Source organism: Sparus aurata, chromosome 5 (assembly GCF_900880675.1).
Source record: "Sparus aurata chromosome 5, fSpaAur1.1, whole genome shotgun sequence".
Taxonomy (NCBI): Eukaryota; Metazoa; Chordata; class Actinopteri; order Spariformes; family Sparidae; genus Sparus; species Sparus aurata.
The window spans coordinates 680,535-701,649 of NC_044191.1; the positions used below are offsets into that span (position 1 = coordinate 680,535).

The 21,115-nt window shown below is 41.3% G+C and overlaps 1 protein-coding gene across 1 annotated transcript in view; it reads right to left on the minus strand.

Annotated features, from left to right (window-relative positions):
* Positions 1–1,496: 1,496 nt before the first annotated feature.
* The window catches only part of LOC115580941 (collagen alpha-1(I) chain), a 137,396-nt gene continuing 117,777 nt past the window's right edge, over positions 1,497–21,115 (minus strand). Inside the window, exons 51-69 of the mRNA XM_030415680.1 lie at positions 20,933–21,040; positions 20,565–20,618; positions 15,249–15,302; positions 15,082–15,135; positions 14,709–14,762; positions 14,569–14,622; positions 14,367–14,420; positions 14,090–14,143; positions 9,826–9,879; positions 7,676–7,729; positions 7,465–7,518; positions 7,350–7,367; positions 7,188–7,241; positions 6,966–7,028; positions 6,165–6,327; positions 5,854–5,960; positions 4,296–4,376; positions 4,012–4,197; positions 1,497–2,584 (exon numbers count right to left, since the gene is read on the minus strand). Coding sequence (XP_030271540.1) covers positions 2,441–2,584; positions 4,012–4,197; positions 4,296–4,376; positions 5,854–5,960; positions 6,165–6,327; positions 6,966–7,028; positions 7,188–7,241; positions 7,350–7,367; positions 7,465–7,518; positions 7,676–7,729; positions 9,826–9,879; positions 14,090–14,143; positions 14,367–14,420; positions 14,569–14,622; positions 14,709–14,762; positions 15,082–15,135; positions 15,249–15,302; positions 20,565–20,618; positions 20,933–21,040 — 1,464 coding nt within the window. The 3' untranslated portion in view covers positions 1,497–2,440. The remainder of the gene's footprint in view (positions 2,585–4,011; positions 4,198–4,295; positions 4,377–5,853; positions 5,961–6,164; positions 6,328–6,965; positions 7,029–7,187; positions 7,242–7,349; positions 7,368–7,464; positions 7,519–7,675; positions 7,730–9,825; positions 9,880–14,089; positions 14,144–14,366; positions 14,421–14,568; positions 14,623–14,708; positions 14,763–15,081; positions 15,136–15,248; positions 15,303–20,564; positions 20,619–20,932; positions 21,041–21,115) is intronic.

The following is a 21,115-nucleotide window of genomic DNA, read 5'->3' on the forward strand; positions in this document are numbered from 1 at the left end:
TCCTCTGTGGCTCTTCCTGAGGTTTCTTCCATTGTTTTTTTTACCCTGTTAAAAGGTTTTTTTTCCATCAACATGTGAAGTTTTTCCTCACTGGAATCGAGGGTCTAAGGACAGAGGATGTTGTTCACTGTACACATTGTAAAGCCCACTGAGGCAATGTGATTGTGATTTTGGGCTATATAAATAAAATTGATTTGATTTGATTTGATTTAATACAGGCAATGACAAAGTAATGACAAGTAGGTTCAAAAATATCTATAACAGCTACACAGTGTATTTACACTAGTTACATTAAACATGTATGTTCTGGGGCGCCGTTTAGCATCCCATGTACAGAGGTTTTGTCCTTGCTGCAGCGACCGGGTTCAACTCCTGGCCCTAGTCTCTTTGCTGCACGTCACTCTCCCTTTCTCTCTCTCATCCTGTTTCCTGTCCAAGTCTTCAGCTGTCCTATCAAAAAGGCCAAAAAAATACTTAAAAAAACCCAAACACGTGTGTTCTCATAGATGACATTTTGGGCCCAGTACTTTCACCCCAGTAAGTGTCATTAGCGCTTTTTACACAGCGTCTCCGCATTAACTCCTGAGCGGTGATTCGCCAATTCTCCGCCGATGGTGATTCACACAGAGTGAAGCATCTCCGCCTTACCGCCTGCAATTCCCACAGAAAGTCGGCGCTGCTGCTCCTAAAGAGGCGTGACGGTACACGTCATGTTGATGACGTCGGTGTTTCCCAGGTGTTCCCCCTGTCCGGACAGTTTATAATCGTATGGATGCTGTTATAATGTGTAGTGATTGAGATACTGACCCACCAAACATCCTGGAAAGTGACGAAGTTACGTTTTCCGCGCAAAATTACATAATTACATAATCACCATCAGTAAACAGGACTGTCTGACTCACTCACTTGCGGGATGGAGGCTGTTTTCTGGAGGACAGTTCACTGAAGTCTTGGTCGAGAGGACTGACGGTCGCGGTGATTTATTTTAATCACAAACACTCGGTAAGTTAAAGGTTTTGCCGGTGACAGACGCTGTTTTTTGAGCAGAAATGTGAGGACAGACGCTTCTCCACATACGGCTGTGGTATTTTTCCTCAGTTGCCAAAGACAGTTACTACGTTACTTTTGTTTGGTCCTGTAACGTTTCATTGTGGGACATTTTTCTGTATTTAGTTGAGTGAAGGACCTGTGCAGTTATCAGACTGTCAGACCGGCACGCCCTCGCTCCACGCCTCCGGATTATCCGTTCACACTGGGACGGCTCACCAATAATGCGGCCCTGATACAGACTTTGACTGCGATACTGAGGATCCATATCTCTTGACAGAAAAAAGCCAAATCATCGCGTGGGAAGGGTTCATCATCTGATTGGTAGACTCTTCGTGATGAGACATTTTTATATATGGAAGCTACAGTTTGACAAAAAAAATTACCTGATGGCCAAGTGATCAAAACTTTACAAAGTGTACCAAGTCTTATTGTTGTACTCACTTTATTCAATAAAGAGTGACAGAGACAAAAAAATAAATATAAACTATGAATGAAGGATTGAAATATTTTCTGTCAATCTCCTCTGTATTGGAAATATCTCAATATTAGGTAATGTGGTGTATATTGTGCAGTTAACCTCAGGATTGACAAAAAATCCCTGCTGAACAAAACAAATATAAATACAAGGCAGCTGCTTTCTGAGATGTGTTGCAGGAGTTTTGCAATAACAGTTGTCAGCAGCTCTGCTGTAGCAGTGAGGTTTGGTGTTATAAGAGTGAATCAAAGATTATGAAATCATAGCAATATGCTCCTTATGGTTTTCAGTTGCTGCTAAAAGCTGCAGTGCCCACCTGTTAATTTTGGATGTAACATTAGCAGATGCATTGGCCTCCCTGATCTATTTGATCTTTAAAGGAACAGAGTGAACTTGAGAGTCAGAAGAGGATTTACAAGGAGAGGAGAGAGGAAACAATCACGTTTGCTTTGTTACATGTTCATTGAGTTGTCACTATATCACCCAGCTTCCAGCACCACCTGTGTTGTCACCTGAACACAATGATCAAGTCAAAATGTACCCAAATCATAATTAAAACGACTAAGTGAATGTCAAGCATTTATATAAATAGGAGAGTTCCAAAAACACACAAACAAAATGTACAAAATATGGTTAATGCCAAGAATGTCAGGTTTATAATAATCCTGGTCTAAAATGTGGGCAAGCCAACAGTCTGTGATAATAGGGGAAACATGGTTTCTCTTGCTGGATCTTAACTTCACTTTGTCTTCTGTCTTCATTCGTTTTGTCGTTGGTTGTGATTAGTCAGTAGTCAGTATTAGTGACCAAGAATTCCCACTTGGAGTAGCAAAACTGATCCTCGTATCCATCCTCCAAATCCTCGTATCAGCTGACCACCACAGATGTAATCATGCTCAGAGACAGGCAGTGTCCCTAGCTGAAGCATGCTGGTCCAATGGTGAAGCCAAATTTCTGGGTTACTTCTTTGTTTCCAAATACTGCCAGGTCCCTGAGAGGCAGCAGTAGGAGATCTTCACTTTCAAACTGAAATATTGACTCGTGGGCTCCTGACTCCAGCTGTGGAAAAGAGAGAGGACATGAAAGTAATCAGATAACAAGCAGAAATCATTCCTGTTTCTTGGTCTTTGTGTTTGTTTTAGCCACACCAGCAGCACCTCTACAGATTAATATGTCAGTCTATTGACTGGATTAGGACATTATTTTGTACAGACCTTCATGGTCCTACTGACTTTGGTGATCGCTGACCTGTTCTCTAATGCCACTAGAGGGTGGTTTTTAGTGAAATATCAGGAAACGCACATTCATGTCTCATCAAATTGTAATAACTTTGTTGAACTTTTGGGTGAACGGTGTCGAAGAGATGGGTCTATGAACATGATTTGTGACAGTTTGGAAGCCAGTCTTGTTCCAATATTCAGCATACACAAGTGTGGTGTAAAAACTTGAAGCCTCCAGTGCACATACAGTGAGTAGAAAACATCTGGCAAAAGATGCAGAAGTATTCACTGCAGGCCCATCAGACTGCTGAGCAGCTTCTTTGTTCTCAGAGTGTATTGGATGAGTTCAGGAATCTCACAGACTAATACACTATCTAAAGGGACTATGACTCACTTTTTGTGCCAGGAGTAGGTGTATATTTAAGGATTGTAATTGCAAGCTGAAAGCTGTGTTGCTCTCTCTATAGCCTTCTCCTCCTCCTCCTCCTTCTCCCATTCTGATGGACCATGGGCCCCTGGGAACATCCCTCTCTCATGGCTCTCGCTGCTTCACATATTGACGGATCTGGATCATCATACCCTGGGCTCCGTTGGATCATTGCTCACCTCTGTTTTACTATCTCCCCATATCTGTACTTCTGTACAATTTTATACCTCTTCATTCTGATGTTTTCTTTTTATTGCTAATTATCTAGTGTGGCCTGTCCTCTTCCAGGTCACCATGGTGGAGAGGAAGTTGTGTGGCTTTAGCACCACTTGGCGATGCCTCAGTCGTCTCCTGGATCCACACACTTCACATGTTCCGTTCCGTTCCGTTTTCTTTTCCGCTTATCTGTGAGGGTCGCGGGATGTTGCCGCTTTTCCCCCCTAAGGGGTTGCGGGGCTTACTGGGGCCAAATCCAGTTTCACTCTATGGGCGTAGGCCAGGGTTCACCCTGGATGAGTAGGGTACACTTCACATGTATTTTATATAATTTCCTTCCTTTCATCATATTAAATGTGTAAACTGTGATTTTGTTGTTCTGTTTTGTACTGGGGACATTTATTGCATGGGAGGGATCCCTCCTCTGTGGCTCTTTCTGAGGTTTCTACCACCTTTTTTCTCTCTCAATATGCCAAGTTTTTCCTCATTTGAATTCAAGGTCTGAGGACAGAGGATGTCATTCACTGTACAGACCTTAAAGCCCACCACGGCGATGTGACAGTGATTTTGGGCTGTTTAAATAAAACTGATTTTATTCATGAACCTCCATCATCATCACTTACCACACAGTCTTGTAGTGAACCCAGGTAACTCTGCCTCCGTGTGTCAGCCAGGAACTTGACTTCCCTCTTTGTGCGGCTCCGTGTGTTTTTTTCTGGCTGACAGAAGTAAGTGATGTTCTGAGTGGAGAATCTGCTGTTCATTCGCAGAAACCTCATCTGCACCACATCTGCTCCTGGATACTCAAACTGGTGTTACAGGGTTTGCACAGGAGATGTGATTAAGAAAAAGAAATAAGTACAGTCCATTTCAGACTTATAAAGTAATGTCTGGATCAGATACTCACCTGGAAGCCATCTTCAACTGTGCTAAACCAGTGAAATGACATGTCTGTGCCAGAATCCTTCAGCCAAGCTTTCAATGGAACCTTTGGTATCACATTAATATGATGTGTTATTGCAATTAATTAAGGTGCATTCGACTGAAGTTACAAACTGTTATCAACAACTTGAACTATTATCACCAGACCGTTTTTAGCATACTAAACAAACACTGCCACTGCAGTGAAGACTGGTAGGCGCTACACCTCATAATCAATATCATTAAAGGGCCAGTGTGTAGGATTTAGTGGCATCTAGTGGCATGGTTGCAGATTATGGCCAACTGAACACTGTCTCCAGTGGGAGTCACTAAAAACATGAAAGGCTCTCTCTAGAGTCAGTGTTTGTTTTGGCCATTCTGGCTACTGTAGTAACATGGCAGTGCAACATGGCAGGCTCATGACAGACATTCTAAGGTAACGAGAACACAACAGGTGATTATACACTAATGAAAACATAAATTACATTAAAGTTAATGTTATTTTGTGTACCTTCAAGTATTTGGAAAACAAATTGATTGCTAGATTTGTTGATATGGATCAAGCTAGGGGTCATATTGTTTTATTAATCTGGGCGAACACATTTCTGAACTGAGAACACAAATTAAATGATATCTTTGGTCAAAGATCTTGAGAGTCATTTTTAAAATGGGAAGACGAAACATTATTTTGGAAATATGCGTAAACAGGTTTAATAGTTTTAAGGTAGTCGTGTACTGGGCAATACATTATTATAACCATCATTAATAAATGTTGAATTTATTGTCCTATAAACTTTTAGGTAGTTATTTGACTATCAACAATAAAATGCTTTATTCAGTAAGCAACTGTAAACCTTCTATTGCTTCTTTGTATTACTTGTACTGTTCACAACATACATAACAGTTGACTTATATGGAGATTTAGTATGTTTACTTTTGGGTGTTGTTTATGTTTGCTTTTTAAATACACTGTGCACACAACTACATGATAATGTACGTACAGTACAGTCCTGACAATTCATCATTCTTTACATTTATTGTCCAGTTTTTGTTGTCCTCATTTCTAACTGTATGTCTGTTTCTGCATTTCCATGACTTAATAATCACTTCTGATAGAATTATAATTCCCTGCTTTATTCTTGCAGTAATGTTCCTCTAAACTGTGTGTTCAGTTAGGCAATGCCTCAGTTTATTCATTCAAAAACACGATTATGAACTAACTGCAACGTTTAGCACACCTATATTTTTGACTACAATATGAGCTCTGATAAGCTCAGAATATGACTGGTTGATATTAATCTTCCTGTCAAACTCCTGAGAAGACAGCAAACAACTGTATTTCCCAAAGTAGAGTATTTGCTGAGGAACTGGCAACAGTGGAACTGACAGATAACAGGTAAGCAATAGATTTACCTAGAAGTGGGCGTAACAGTAGTACAAATCAAAATTATATTAATTGCTTAAAATGCTATAAGTTACACTTTAATGAATGAATGAATGAATGAATGTATGTATGTGTATCAGTTGTTGAGTGTGGGTGATACCTTAGGCTGCAGGGGAGACAGACATGTCTTTGGCTCTGCTGTGAAGTCACAGTACACTTGAAAAGCATCAGCTGGGCTACCCTGGTTAGGATCAATGTAATACATCCCTGAAAGAAGATGCAACTTATAAACATGCTGTCAACATACTGTAGTCCTCCGCATATTCACAATACATTAGCATGACCTGCTGGAGGATTTTCATACCTACAGATCTTGGTACACTCTAATGAGATAACATGTATGGCAGCAGTTTATATTTTCTCCCTTGAGAGACATTATCCTTGTAATTCTTAAGTGATTGTCAGTCTCACCATTTGTGGAGCTGGGCTGAGCAAGCCACAGCTCCAGACATGTAGCAGCTGGGTGTTGTTTGCTGCCATCTGGTGGATTTATAAACCAGTGCAGATCCCTCTGAAGGGAGTCCAACAGAGTCCAGACCATGGCGAAGTTGGGCTTGTATATGTGAATGAGCTCCTGAAATATGAATTGAAAATTAAAGAGGGCTATAGAATATGCATAAATAAGGTCACATAATGAATTGAGAAACTTCAAGGAGCACATTTTACCAATCAAGATTAGTTGATTAGTTACTTGTAAAACTACTCAGAGTGTTATCTATAGAATTTGTTTTATATTGTCATAGTCCTCCGGCCTTACGGAAGTGCAATTCTAAATTGTTGGAGTACACCTTAAAGACCTGCTCATCTATCCATAAACAGGTTGAAGACATTAAAATGAATACAATGAACAAACCAGAACCATAAACAACTAAAGTTGATATGCACTGGAAATCAAGCAACATGGAGCTGAGGCAAGAAAATGCAATTGTTTGTAAGCTAGTGCGTAATTCAGAGTTTTCTACATAGATGTCATTGTAAACAAACATTGTAAGTGGTTCTATTGAGAAAGCTGCAAGCATCAATAAAGAAGTCCAAGCACTCAACCCATAATGAACATGCAAGTTTTGAGCGAGCCTTCCTCCATCCAATTGACTTAACACTTAGGGAAGAGCTGTATTGAATTTGGTTCAATTTTGACACTCATTCAATATCAATAAATCTTGAATAAACAGCCAACACTGCTTGAGCCATGCAGGTGCCAGTCAGTCTTACTTTTAGTTGAGTCACTGTGAGGTTCAGGGAGGTTCCTGGGGGTCCAGGTGGGCCGGGTGGACCCTATCAAACAGAATGTGAACTTGAAATACAGATGACCGTTGAGGAGTAACACATTTCTGTTACTCAGTGACATAAAACTTGAATCATACTGTACTAGGAACATATTAAAATACACTAAACTGCATTATCCCCTTGTCCATGGTGTGTACATATACTCACAGGTAAGCCCCTCTCTCCAAAAGACCCTGGTGTTCCAGTAAATCCTTTCATGCCCTGTTGATCCCAAATAGCATCTGATTACAAATGTTACGTGCTTTTGTTTCTTGTCCTGTTTTTCTTCATATTTCTCAGAAAACAACCAAATCTTTTGGATTTACCCACCTTGTGTCCAAACAAACCCTAAAAAACAGACAAACAGATGAGCAGATGTTAAGAATTAAGTTAATTTATTCCAACATAACAGCATTCATTATGTCAGTTATTAAAGATTACTTACAGGCAGCCCAGGCAGGCCAGCAGCACCTCGTCTACCTGGTGGACCAATATCCCCCTAGGAAGCAGCCCACACTGCAGTATGATTATAAATGCATTAAAATGTAATTTCTTACAGTGGATTGTGTATTCTGATGTGAGCACAGTGAAGAGCTCTAATAGGGTTGTGTTTGATGTGATGTATATGATGTGAGCACAATGTTAGGTTACTTCACCTGCTCTCCCTTTTGACCAGCTCGCCCTGCCTCTCCAATAGAGCCTTGCATTCCCTGAAACATCAATATTTGATTATATTTTATGTTTAACCAAACAGCAAAACAAATGCTCACATAATGTACATCACAGAGTCAATGTAATCACTTCCTTGTGCTTAGGCGTCCTTGTGCTTAGGCTAAACAGGAACACTGAGGCCCTCCGAGAAGCTCTGTTTAACCACATTGATAGACAGGAAAACAGTTGAGCCTGTGGGACCCAAAATCTTCTGCTTGATGGAAAAAAAAGCTGATATTCTTCAAATAAAATATTAGAGGGCTTGATATTATGTTACCTGCCATAGACAAAATGTCTTTAGTCTATGCAGGGTAAAAATCTTTCTCAGGCATTTGATACACAATCTTTTATAGTCAAGTTAATCAAGCTTTTAGCTGAATAGAGAGACAACTGTACCATGCAATGATTCCATATTGCAGAACTCCTTCAGTATTATAGACTGAAGACATTAACGGGATCTGTTTGTTTTTATAAATAACCTTAGTCTCCACAGAAAGCTAATGAATTGTTGTACCTTGCTACAGAGAAACTGCATATATGAACACCCGGAAAGCAGCGGGCCCCGACGACATACCAGGACAAGTGGTCAAGGAATGTGCTGACCAGCTGACAGGAGTTCTCACAGACATCTTTAACACCTCACTGATCCAGGCTCTGTTGCCATCATGCCTAAAGACTGCCACAATCATACCGGTGCCTAAAAAACTCACATCTCCTCCCTCAATGATTAGCGCCCCGTATCACTCACCCCCATCAGGATGAAGTGCTTCGAGAGGCTGGTAAAGGGCCACACTGTCTTCAGACTCCCCCAACATTTGACCCATACTAGTTTGTTTATCAGCCTACATGCTCTACAGAGGATGCCATCTCCTCTGTACTCCACCCGAGTTTAGAACATCTGGAAGGGAGGAACACACGTGCAAATGTTGTTTCTGGTCTTCAGCTCTGCGTTCATCTGGTGAGCAAACTGGCCCCCATTGGCTTCAGCCCCCCCAACCCCCCATGTAACTGGCTGCTTGACTTCCTCACCAACAGCCCCCAGTCTGTGCAGGTGGGCAACAACGCCTCCAGTGTCATCTCCCTGAGCACCAGCTCCCCTCAAGGCCGTATCCTGAGTCTGCTGCTGTTCACCCTGATGACCCATGACTGTTGTGCCAGTCATGGGTTGTGGATGACACTACAGTAGTGGGCCTAATCTGTGAGGACAACAACACGGCCTACAGGGAGGAGGTAAAACATCTGGTGGACTGGTGCAAAACCAACAACCTGGCCCTGAACGTCCACAAAACCAAGGAGATCATCGTCGACTTCAGGAAGAGACTGCCCAGCCACACATCGCTCCTCATCAACAGCACAGCAGTGGAGAGTCAGAAGCACCAAGTTCCTGGAGGTGCAGATAACAGACACTCTGACCTGGTCGCATCACACAAGAGCTCTGGTAAAGAGAGCTCAGCAGCACATGCACTTTCTGCACCAGATGACGAGAGCACACCTCCCCCCTCCAATTCTCACCACCTTTTACAGAGGCACTATAGAGAGCATACTGACCAGCTGCATGCCTTTCTAGTCAGGAGCCTGTAGTGCCTCTGACTGGAAGTCCCTGCAGAGGGTGGTGAGGACAGCAGAGAAAATCATTGGGAGCTCACTTCCTCCCATCCGGGACATTGCTAAAAAACGCTGCCTGACCAAGGCTCACAACATCAGGAGAGACACCTCCCACCCCACCATGGACTGTTCTCACTGGACTCTGGGAAGAGGCTCTGCAGCCTTCATAGCAGAACAGCCAGGTTCCATAACAGCCTCTTCCCAAAAGCCTTAAGACTGTTAAACACATAATAACAATCCCTCCATCCTCCTTCACACACCCACTCAGGACTGCTTTACTTGATTATTATTTATGTTTACAATTTGTATTTATTTATTTTTATGTAAATACATGCTGCTGTTTGTATCTTGTACTATGAGCCATCTGCAACGACATTTTGTTCCGATTGCACTGTAAGGTGAAATTTGAAATAAAGAAAGTCTAAGTATATATGTGCACTGCAAGATAAAGCAGCAGTTATCCACACACTATACTTATACAAGAGCTCACCTTTAAGCCTTCGCCACCAGGAGGGCCAGGTGGTCCCATGGCCCCAGGTTCTCCCTGCATAGGGAGAGATGCACAGTATACTATCTTAAAATCATTAAGTGTACAACAGCCCATACAGGTGGAAACTACAATCAGTCCACTTTTATTCAGTCTTTGTAGTAACGACCAGCCTTCTGTCCTGATGTAGACATCCAGCTGTATGCTGATGATATACTGTTTTTTTGTTTGTTTTTTTAAAGATTTTTTGTGGCATAGACACCTTTATTAGCAGTAGACAGAGAGGAAACATGGGAGAGAGAGGGGGCGGTGACATGCAGCAAAGGACCTCCGGCCAGAATCGAACCGGGGTCGGCTGCGTTTTATGGCATGCGCTCTGACCACTCGACCACCTGCACGCCATGATATACTGTTTTATGACCATGGTTGCACAAACAGCTGGCGGCCTTTTGATATTCTAATATAGAAAGCCATATGACAGCTGAATTGTGGGAATTAATTGTGCCCTCAGCTGACCTGTAAGTTCAATAATGTGCAGTGTATACTATGATCCCTAAACAAGAAAATAATAATAATTTGCCTAATTCTGGCTTCATCAGGAACTCAATCACGACTGAAACAGCTACCTTATATATCAATGCTAATCACATATTTCATATCCTGTATGACCATTTAAAACTGTACATAAACATACAGTAACCAAAACAATTCCATTGTGGTCACATGAATTAAACCAGAAAGAACACACAGACTCCTTAGCTGTGACAATTGATCAGTTTCTGAGAATTACTATTCAGGTACGATACGAACAGACTGACTTGAAGATATTCGCATTTACATTTATACATCAAAGTCTGGATAAGGAAATGCACGTCAAAGGCAAATTCTCGTATTCTTAATGCTGAGTTTAAAATACAATTAAAGTTGTAGTCTAGATCAAAATCAGTTAAATTAATTGAAATAAATTCTTGTTAGTAGTTCCTCGAGGTAAAAATCAAACTCCTCTCTCTGACAAGCACTTTGGACATCACCCATGTTTAAAAATACTGGAATTCTCCTTTAATGCAGGTGTAAATGCACACAGAGTGCATTGTGATCAGAAGGCAGTCACAATAATGAATGGTTTTGATTTGTATGGCGCTTTTCAAGACACCCAAAGTGCCTGACAGGGTTCCATGTGAGGTGCTCATTATCACACTGCGATCCATACAGTGAGACCGCATTCTTAAAGGTCCCATATTATACTATTTTTAATCAATTTCACACAGCTGTCAGAGGTCCAACAACTCTGTATTCGATATGCATTTCCCCAAACCCATGCGTGGTCCTGAATTTCAGCTGTCTCAAAGTCGCTCTACTGAGCTCTATTGAGACCAGACTGTTTCTGTGCCTGCACCTTTAAATGCTAATGAGCTCCGTCTGTCAACGCCTACTTGGAGAGCCTTGCCTGCTACGTCACTCTCAGGGAGAGGAACCCCCTTGCCCTTGCGTTAGTGGTAGCATACGCTAATGTTTACGGTGGATGTATCCTATGGCTCGCGGAGATTTTTTTGTTAAAACCATACCAGTTTGACCCAGAATCGGACCCAGAAGGAGAGGCTCCTGAAGAAGTACAGACTCTGTGGCTGCAGCAGGACGTTTCAGAATGGTTAGTGTGTCTGAATAATGTTAGTTTGTTCTATGTGTTGTTACAGTTACTACCATGTAGCTAATGGCTAACAGCTAGCGAAAGCTGTGTTTGTCTCCAACACAGTCTCCAAACTCTTGGACACTGTTCACATCGTCTCTGTCTCCAGTCTGCACATGTTTCCAGACTTTTTACTGTGACAACCAAGCTCCCTCATAATTTTATTAACATTAAACTGGCTTCAAACGCCATTGCATAGCGGACCGAAGCGGAGCTTACTAGTTAGCCACTTCCAGCTGACTTCACCATACTCGTAGGCAACTGTAAATACTATCAAAACATGGCGACACTTATCGGTGGCTCGGGTGCAGTTGCTGGGTCCGGTATGGTTGGGACTGATCCTTTTATGAGGGTCAGTGTCGAGGCAAAGCCAGCTTTGTACTGACCCTTGTTACTGAAGCAGTCCGATGTGAAGTGGTTAGCACACACATACCAGCTAACACGAACAGCAGCCGGCACGTGGTCATTAAAAATGAAACACAACCACTGTCTCTTCTGTTGTTCTGTAGCTGGGACAGAATATAGGCACTGATGTTGATTTATACAACCAACAACAGAGCTATTTGTGTGTCTAGCTTTTAGCGACAACGTTGCGAAACACTGCTGTCTCACCGCTGGACACACCGAACTTCACCTCGGGGATGGACCCCCCCTCTCGGATATCTCCTATCATCGCACAGAGGAGGCCGGCCTATGAAAATGACTCCTTTCGTTACGTAACGACAGGAGCAGAATCTGAACAGCCTGTAGGAGCGCCGTGTTACCAGTGGGTGGGCTGCAGAGACCATGCAGGAATCACTTGCTTTCCTCATTCTGGGAGTTGGCAGGCTCAGGGAGGACCAGTTTATATGTGTAGAGAGCAGAGAAAATGTGTTTTTCATACTATGGGACCTTTAGGTAAAAAAATTAACTTTTCTACCTCTTCCTGCAAACTTTAACGGCCTGACAAAGCTAGTGGTAGCAGTTGCTAGAAAGTCTTTCTAAACACAATGTCTTTCAAAAATTGCATGATGTGGGGCGCTAGTGAGCAACAGTGGAGTAAGATGCATTTCTCGGAGCTCCTGCAGAATCCTTACTTATCTCATAATTAAATGACTTCTGTGCTTGAAATTACACGCAAAACGCTCAAAAACTACCATATAAAAACAAAAGTGCTGTCAAAGTGAAAGCCATGCGTAATCATTGCCAAATTATACAATGTTGCCAAGGCACAGGTGGCTTTCACGGACGTCAGGAAGATGCTTCGAGGAAGATCAGGAGTCCGCTTTGGAAGACTTTTACCCGCCAGACTCCCAAAACAATGAGGAAACTGAGTTTTTGGATGCGGCTTAAAGCGAAACTCTCGCCAAAAAGCAACCAAGGCTTTATTTGGGATTGAAAATGAGTCAAACCTTCGTGTAAAAGCATAATTGCGACGAAAGAGGCACTTTTAAGATTTACCGTTGTTTGCGACGCGCAGGAGCTGCAGCAGCCAACGTGAGTAGTTCAAAAACCTTTTTTTTCATAAACTCTATGTACACAAACAATGTTCTCAATGCTCGTGTTCATGAGTACAGACCCTAGTGATGCTACGAGCAAAGTTTCATGTTGTGTCGAGCCTTCTTACTGTTCTAAAAATAGCAATTTTGATGCTAGCATGTCTTGCCCCATGCACTCCCGTTCAAAATTAATGTGCCCAAAACCGAAACTACGTTAAATCTTAAAAGTGCCTCTTTCGTCGCAATTATGCTTTTACACGAAGGTTTGACTCATATTCAATCCCAAATAAAACCTCGGTTGCTTTTTGGCGAGAGTTTCGCTTTAAGCCATGGACTATGTGAAAGAAAAAGTCATCCCAACATTTGAGGAGGAGAACAGACTGAATGCACCTTTATCTCACCTCGGAGGTAGCACATGAACATGTTGTACAAAAACACACACACAACACATACGGTTTCAAATATTACTGATCAATTTGAGTATTTTTATTTCTCGCTACTACCCAGGTAATGAATGGCATATGCAAGTTAGTTTGGCTCAAGTTTTGGTCAGAGCATAGCCTCCCTAATCTACATTAACTGCTTAAGGAAGAACAGCCTCAAATCATTTGAACAGTTAAGAAAGGAATTAACACTTCGTAATACAGACTTCTTCAGGTACTTACAATTAAGTTACTTTTAATAAAACATAAAGAGTGGTATAAAGTCCTGGAACCCACCCCAATTGAGGAGTTCTTACAAAGTCAAAATACAAACAGATAATGGGAATTAAGAAGGTATTGGGCATCTCTACCAAATATTTCTAGGTACGAATACAAATGATACACTACAGATAAAAGAAAGATGGGAAAATGAAATTAATATAAACATACAGCAGGACATGTGGGAAGAGTCAATTATGACAAAAACTAAGTTTAAAACTGCATGATGCCTCTTCATGGCATACATAACTTTATGAGATTGTTTGTATTTTGCTGTCTTTTATGGGACCTTTTTAAACTTTGACTATAATCATATTCTGTTTTCAGAACTTTTCTTTTCTGTTGACAGATAAGCATTGGCCCTGACATATAAACTATTAAAATAAAGACAAAAGGCATACCTTAAAGCCTGAACTACCTTTTCCACCTTGTTCTCCACGTAAACCAGCTTCACCCTTTTGAAAGAAAAGATTTTAAGAGTATGGATGAATGTTACTCATTGTGGTTGTACTCAGCAGTTCATTTTAATAAAAGGATGAAAAAAACAACATTCACACTGAGGCTGTCCCACCAGAACGTGTGAAGAAGAGATTGCAAGGAACACTGATGATCAAAATAATTATGAAATTGATTAACAGAACACTAGTCCAAAGTAATCTGATGGTGCTAAAAACTTACATATGTCCCGCGTCTCCCTGGAGGACCAAATGCACCCAAATCTCCCATCTTCCCCTGCAGGGCCAGAGAACATCAAGACTAGATTCAATTCAGTACTCTGATTACTCAAGTTATTTTTAGAGTTGAAAACAAAATCATTAATTAAAGTTAAGATTTGTAGCACAGCTCACACAGATTGTCAGAATAAACAGCCAATACTGACCTTTTCTCCTCGCCTTCCTCTTATGCCTGTATTTCCAGCTTTCCCTCTTTTCCCCTCAAAGGAAAGGTAGGAATAACATAACATTTAAAATGCAGTATTTAAATTCATATTCATGATAGATGTCAGGTATATCATCCTACCTGCATCCCAATGCGTCCATTTTTCCCTGGACGTCCACTTTTTCCATTGTCTCCCTGAAATTCAATGGAGATTCATTTAATGTCAGATTCTAGAAATATTTTAAGTGTAACTCATGAAGATAAGCAACATATCACTTACAGGTACACTTTGCAGCTTTTTTCAAAAAATGCATATAAAATATAACTTTCTCATTAATCACTGCACATAGACCCTGCATATTTATACATATTTATTAATGTAATGTATGCTGCCTTTTCTTATTCTGCAATGATTTCAACTTATTTCTGCAATGATTTATGTTAGAGAAGCAAGCTGTATGATGTTGAGTTAATCAATAGATGTATATGTATAGACAGAGAGGTGTGAACTGACCTTTTGACCTTTTTGTCCTTTTCTTCCCTCCAGCCCAGGTCTACCTTTCGGTCCCTGAAGAGAACAGAGATGAAAATGTTGAATCTTATTGCAATACTTAACATGCTTGTGTGTGTGTGTGTGTGTGTGTGTGTGTGTGTGTGTGTGGTGTAAGAGGCAGTGCTGACCTGAGGTCCTGGAGGGCCACCAGGACCCTGAAGTCCCATCTCACCCATGAGACCCTGGAGAACAGAAATGCAGCAGGGTGTTTGTTCAGGCTGCGCAACACTGGTATTAGAATTATGTTAGCATGCTTGTGCTAGTGACCACATTTCTCATGGACCCTGTTGCTTTCAGTACGATCATTCCCTACTGATCACCACCACATACCGCTCTTCATTCAGATTGGAATCCGACAAATTTTGGGGCCAGGTTTGTGCCTTAAGCTCTTTGACATGTTCCTCTGGCAATTCCTGAACAGTTTTTTGCAGTGGGGCAGGGCGCATTATCCTGCTGGGGGGCCACGACCATTTGAGAGTGCTGGTTTTGATGACAGGGTGTACTACAGTGTATGTTCAGGTGCAGGCAAATCTTTTCTCAAATCAGATCTGAAAAGGAGTGTATGCACTCTGTAAATGTAAATGATCAGATCGAATTCTGTGTCCAGACAACACCAACCTATCTGCTGTGTTACTGTGGTAACGATGTATTCCGGTAATTTGAGAAATGCAACTGTCTGGAGACTGTTGATGTCTGTGCTGTGTTCATACACCTCTGCTCATAGCACTATGGATTCTGCTCAGCTGTTCTGATTCAGGTTTCCCTGAAGAATATTGCATTGTAATGAGATAATAAATGTTATTTACCTGTCTGTTAGTCATTCTAATGTTGTGTTAGATCCATCTATTCATATTATTCAACAAGCCTCGCATAGACACTTTATGAGCAAGATCCCAGATATCAGCATTTAATCAGCTCTGCTTTGGAGTGGGTATTTGTGGTTTTACCTTAACAAACACCCACTCCAAAACAGCGTTTGCTGTTTCAACTGCAAAAACGTCCAAAGAGTACATGTGGTTACAGAGAAAATAAGGCTAACCACATTATTTAACAGATCCACTCTACATTCTGATAAGTTCCATATCAAAATGCATGTAGCTGTAAGTGTTTCACAAAACCTTTTTAAGAGCTCAAACTATTTCATTGCTAACGGACCCAAGTATAAAAGAACAAATAAAACAAACTATAGACGAATACTCTTTGGGATGGGGCGAAGGCGGTGCTGAGAGGGAAGTGTATTGAGATTGCTGTCAAACTAAACAAACAGAGAATGGAAAGGGAAAAACAGTTGGAAAGCGATATAAAAAGACTAGGACATGAACACAAAGTGACCAGAGATGAAAATGTATTGAAGCAATTACAAGACAGTAGAACTTCCTTGGATGAACTCCTCACACGAAAAACATATAACCCTAACCCTTCGATACACAAGCCAAAGATACTATGAGATGGGAAATCGAGCGAGCCGGCTACTTGCCTTTCATCTGAGAAAAGAGCAGTCAAGCCGCATTGCTCCTAAGATAAAACACCCGACATCTTTGACCGAGGTCTCACACCCAGAGGAAGTAGCTGAGGCATTTCAAATGTTTTATAAAAAGCTTTATGATACACCAGAAGAAACACAAAACAAAAGGAAATTGGAAGTTATGTTCAAAAATCTTAATTTAGCGAAATGTTCTGTGTCTGAGGCGGATGAATTAGTAGCTCCTATTCAAGAAAGTGAGATACAAGAAGTTATCAAGTCATTGAAAAACAACAAATCCCCTGGCACAGACGGTCTACCAGGTGAATATTATAAGGCCTTTATGGAGGAGCTTGTGCCAAAACTTTGTCAGGTCTTTAATTACGCTTTACAGGAAAATGACCCACCAAAGAGCTGGTCAGAGGCCGTAATAACAGTTTTACATAAGGAGGGGAAAGACCCACTGGACTGTGGGGCCTACAGGCCAATCAGCTTGCTGGGGAATGACGTAAAAATGATCAGTGTCATGACTGTAGATCTGTTGTTCTTGTCTGGTGTTGTCTTGTGGGTTCTTGTATTTGATTTCCATGTCTTTGTATCTTGTCTTGTGTCTTGTTCTTCCATGCCCTCATGTGTCCTTTAAGTTCTCCTGTGTATTTTCCTATGTTCCCTCTGGCTCCCTCTGTCTATTGCTTTGTTCCCTTCATGTTCTCGTGTGCTCCTCCCCTTCGTTATCTCACCTGTTGGTCCACCTCACCTGTTCCTCGTCTTGTCATCAGTGTCTGTGTATTTAGTCTCTGTGTTCCCTTCACTCCCTGTTTGGTCATTGTTCTTGTCAGCCTCTGTCTCGTCCATGCTCCCGTTCATGTGCCTGCTCCTGTCTGTGTCTTGTTCCCCACGGTATGTGTTTGGATTTGAGTTTTTCATTTTGCATTTTTGATTTGAACCTTGCCTTTGATTTGTACTTTGTCTTGCTGTTTTTGTTGCTACTTTGATACTTTGCCTCTTGCCCCCCGTTTTGCCTGCTTCTGTTTTTGTGTTCAGCTTTAAAATAAAGCTCGCCTTTTGTTCCCCTTATCCTTGCATCTCGTGTGAAACTGCATTTGGGTCCACCTTCCTCTTTTCCTTAGTCTTCCCTTTTACCCCGACCTGACAATCAGTGCCATATTGGCGAATAGGATGCAGAAATACTTAGGTAAATTGATTAACCCTGACCAGACCGGTTTTATACCGGGTCGTCAGGGAGCAAACAATATAAGAAGAGCTTTAAATGTACAATCAGTAGCAAGGCATTCTGCCCACTCGTCAATGCTTCTCAGTCTTGATGCTGAGAAGGCATTTGACAGGGTGGACTGGTCATATTTGAATTATACTATGGAACAAATGGGATTCAATTTGACATTTATTCAGGGTAATACCCTGAATAAAGACCCAATATCAAGGGTTAGGGTTAATGGGTACTGCTCCAAATTTTTTGATCCTAAAAAAGGTGTTAGGCAAGGAAACCCGGTCTCTCCTGTTTTGTTTGCACTGTGTATCGAACCGCTTGCTGAGTTAATAAGGGGAAATGATCAGATTGAGGGAATATTGGATGAGGGAGGCGAGATGCATAAAATGTCACTGTTCGCGGATGACGTTCTTTTGTTTATAAGAAATCCACAGTCATCTACACCGGCTCTTATGCAATGCCTGGGGGACTATGGGGAGGTTTCAGGGTACAAGGTTAATGAGGGGAAATCAGAAGCAATGATGATAACAGGATGCTGGCCTACGTGCTTGGACAGACAGGTGAAATTCAGGTGGTCAAAAGGTGGCTTTAGGTATCTGGGAGTCATTCTGACCCATACCTCAAATCAGTTATATAAAGCAAATTATGATAAACTTATTTCTCAAATCAAAAATGATTTGAAAAGATGGGAGATGCTTCCTTTGTCTATAGACAATAGTAGAAACTATCAGGATAAATGTCCTGCCAAGATTGTTATTTCTTTTTAATGCGTTGCCTATCACTGTTCCTGTATCTACCTTTACATTTCTGGATAAGCTTGTTTCCAAATTCATATGGCAGTTAAAAAGGCCTAGAGTGAGACTCAAAGTCCTCTGTGCACGCAAGGATAAGGGTGGATTAGCCTTGCCGCATTTCAGAAGTTACTACTGAGCAGCACAACTTGGACACAAACACAAATTGGTTTCATGGATGAGATTAGATATGGACACAAAATGGGTACATATAGAGCAAGGTTCAGTAAAAAATATATCGCTCTCAACCATTCCCTTTCTAAATTCAAAAGTAAGGCATAAACTTAGGATACAAAACGAATGTGTTAATCATAGATTAAAGGTTTGGGAGAAGACAAGATGATTGTTGAATTTACCTCTATCTCTATCAAGGGCGGCAAAAATAACTACTGCCTGTGACTTCCTGCCAGCAAAAATGGACAGTGGTTTCATTAGATGGGCGGGGAAGGGCCTCATCACAATAAATCAATTATTTCGAAGGAATGACTCTCAGGCCTTTCTCACAACTTCAAGCAAAGTATGGCACTGATTCTAAGGATTTATTTAGATTTTTTTTTTTGATGTACTATTATAATCCCAAATTGGGAAATTCTTTTCTCCACTCACATTACACACAGGTGCGCACACACAAACACACACATGCAGTGTAGAGGAGATGAGCGAAGGGGCAGCCACACATGCTACGGCGCCCGATGAGCAGTGTTAGGGGCCGGTGCCTTGCTTAGGGGCACCTCGGCAATGCCCAGGATGTGAACCAGCACTCTCCAACCATTCTTTTTTGGTCCGGGTGGGACTTGAACCGGCGACCTTCAAGTCCCCAAGCCAAGTCCCTACGGACTGAGCTATTGCCGCCCCCATTGATGACACACAAAGAGTGGGACGAAATTAAAGAAGTTCCATCTAATTTTGAACAATATTGGATTGAGATAGCTGAGAATAAGATGAACACTAAAAACACAATATCATGTATATATGGCAGGATCCGTATGGATACATCAGTGGATACACTTGATGTGAAAGCTAAATGAGAACTGGAAGCTAATACCATAATTGCTGATGAGGAGTGGGAGAGTTCTTGGGTGCCCTGGCAGAAATGTTTAAGCAGCCCAATTTGGAGGGAATTTGGCTGGAAGTTAAGAGCAAGATATTTCAAAACTCCTTTGGTAATAGCTAGTTATGATAATAGCTGTTCCCCCTTGTGTTGGAGGGGTTTCCCACATCTTCTGGGAATGCCCTAAATTGCAAAAATTCTGGGAGAATGTGAAGCGACAAATAGTGTGTTTATGCTCAGGGTTCTTTTATTGATTGCACATAAAATGATCACAGTAAATTGGCTTAAGCCCCATCCACCCATACTGGACCAGTGGTCTCAAAGGCTTAAGGATGTAAATTGCATGGAACACATAACGGCAAACCTTCGACTCCAGACGGACTTGTATCTTGAAAAATGGTCACCTGTTATAATGTATTTGGAAAGGTGAGAATACTGTCTCTGTTCAACTGGGCTAGATGGTGTTTTTATTTATTTATTTATTTATTTATTCATGATTACTATTACTAATTAGACCTACAAAGAATATTCTTTCACCTATTTGGTATTTGATTGTCCTTGTATTTTGTCAGTTTGATACCAATATGAGTATTGATACTTGTCATAATGTGTGAGACTCTGTCAAGGAACTTGTTCTAATAAATGTTCAAAAAAAAAAAAAGAGCTCAAACTAAAAATTCACCATGGAATGGAAAAATATCATGGACCAGATCAACTACATCAAGCATTCTATTAATAGAGGTTTATCCACTAACTGTATCTTTGTGTGAGACTGGCATCATACAGCTGTTCATATTTTACATTACCAATTGTAAATTATTCCTTTAGTCCCTAAATATACATGCTGTATTAATGCAACGTTCTCTGGAATCTCCACATGAGTGCCCTTTCAGCAGTGAGTTCTGGTCTTACCTCTGGTCCTGGTAATCCTGGAGGTCCTCTATCTCCTGGCAGGCCATCAGGACCCTGCAAGGCAAGGCAAGGCAAGGCAAGTTTATTTGTATAGCACAATTCAGACACAAGGCAACTCAAAGTGCTTTACAGGCACACACAAATTACATTAAAAGACAAACATTTCATTTAAAAGACATTAAAAATTGCATTATAAAAAAAAAAAAAAAAAAAAAAAAAAAAAAAAAAAAAAAAAACAGATAGGTGGACATTTACCATCAGTCATTCATAAAACATCATCGTGCTTCTGTGCATGGAGCTACAATCTCAGGTTCTTATTTATGGGAGTCCCCTTCAGACGAAGCAGTTAGAATACTCAGGATTCTCACCTCCTCTCCAGGCTCCCCTTTCTGTCCATGCTCTCCTCTCAGGCCTTCGGGTCCAGAAAAACCCTTTGGACCAGGACTACCTGGTCGTCCTCTGACTCCTGCAGACCCCTGACACACAAAAATATCACCAGATGTCTTGAGTCATGAGTGCAAAATCATTATTTGCAAGGAAGCAGTCAGTTC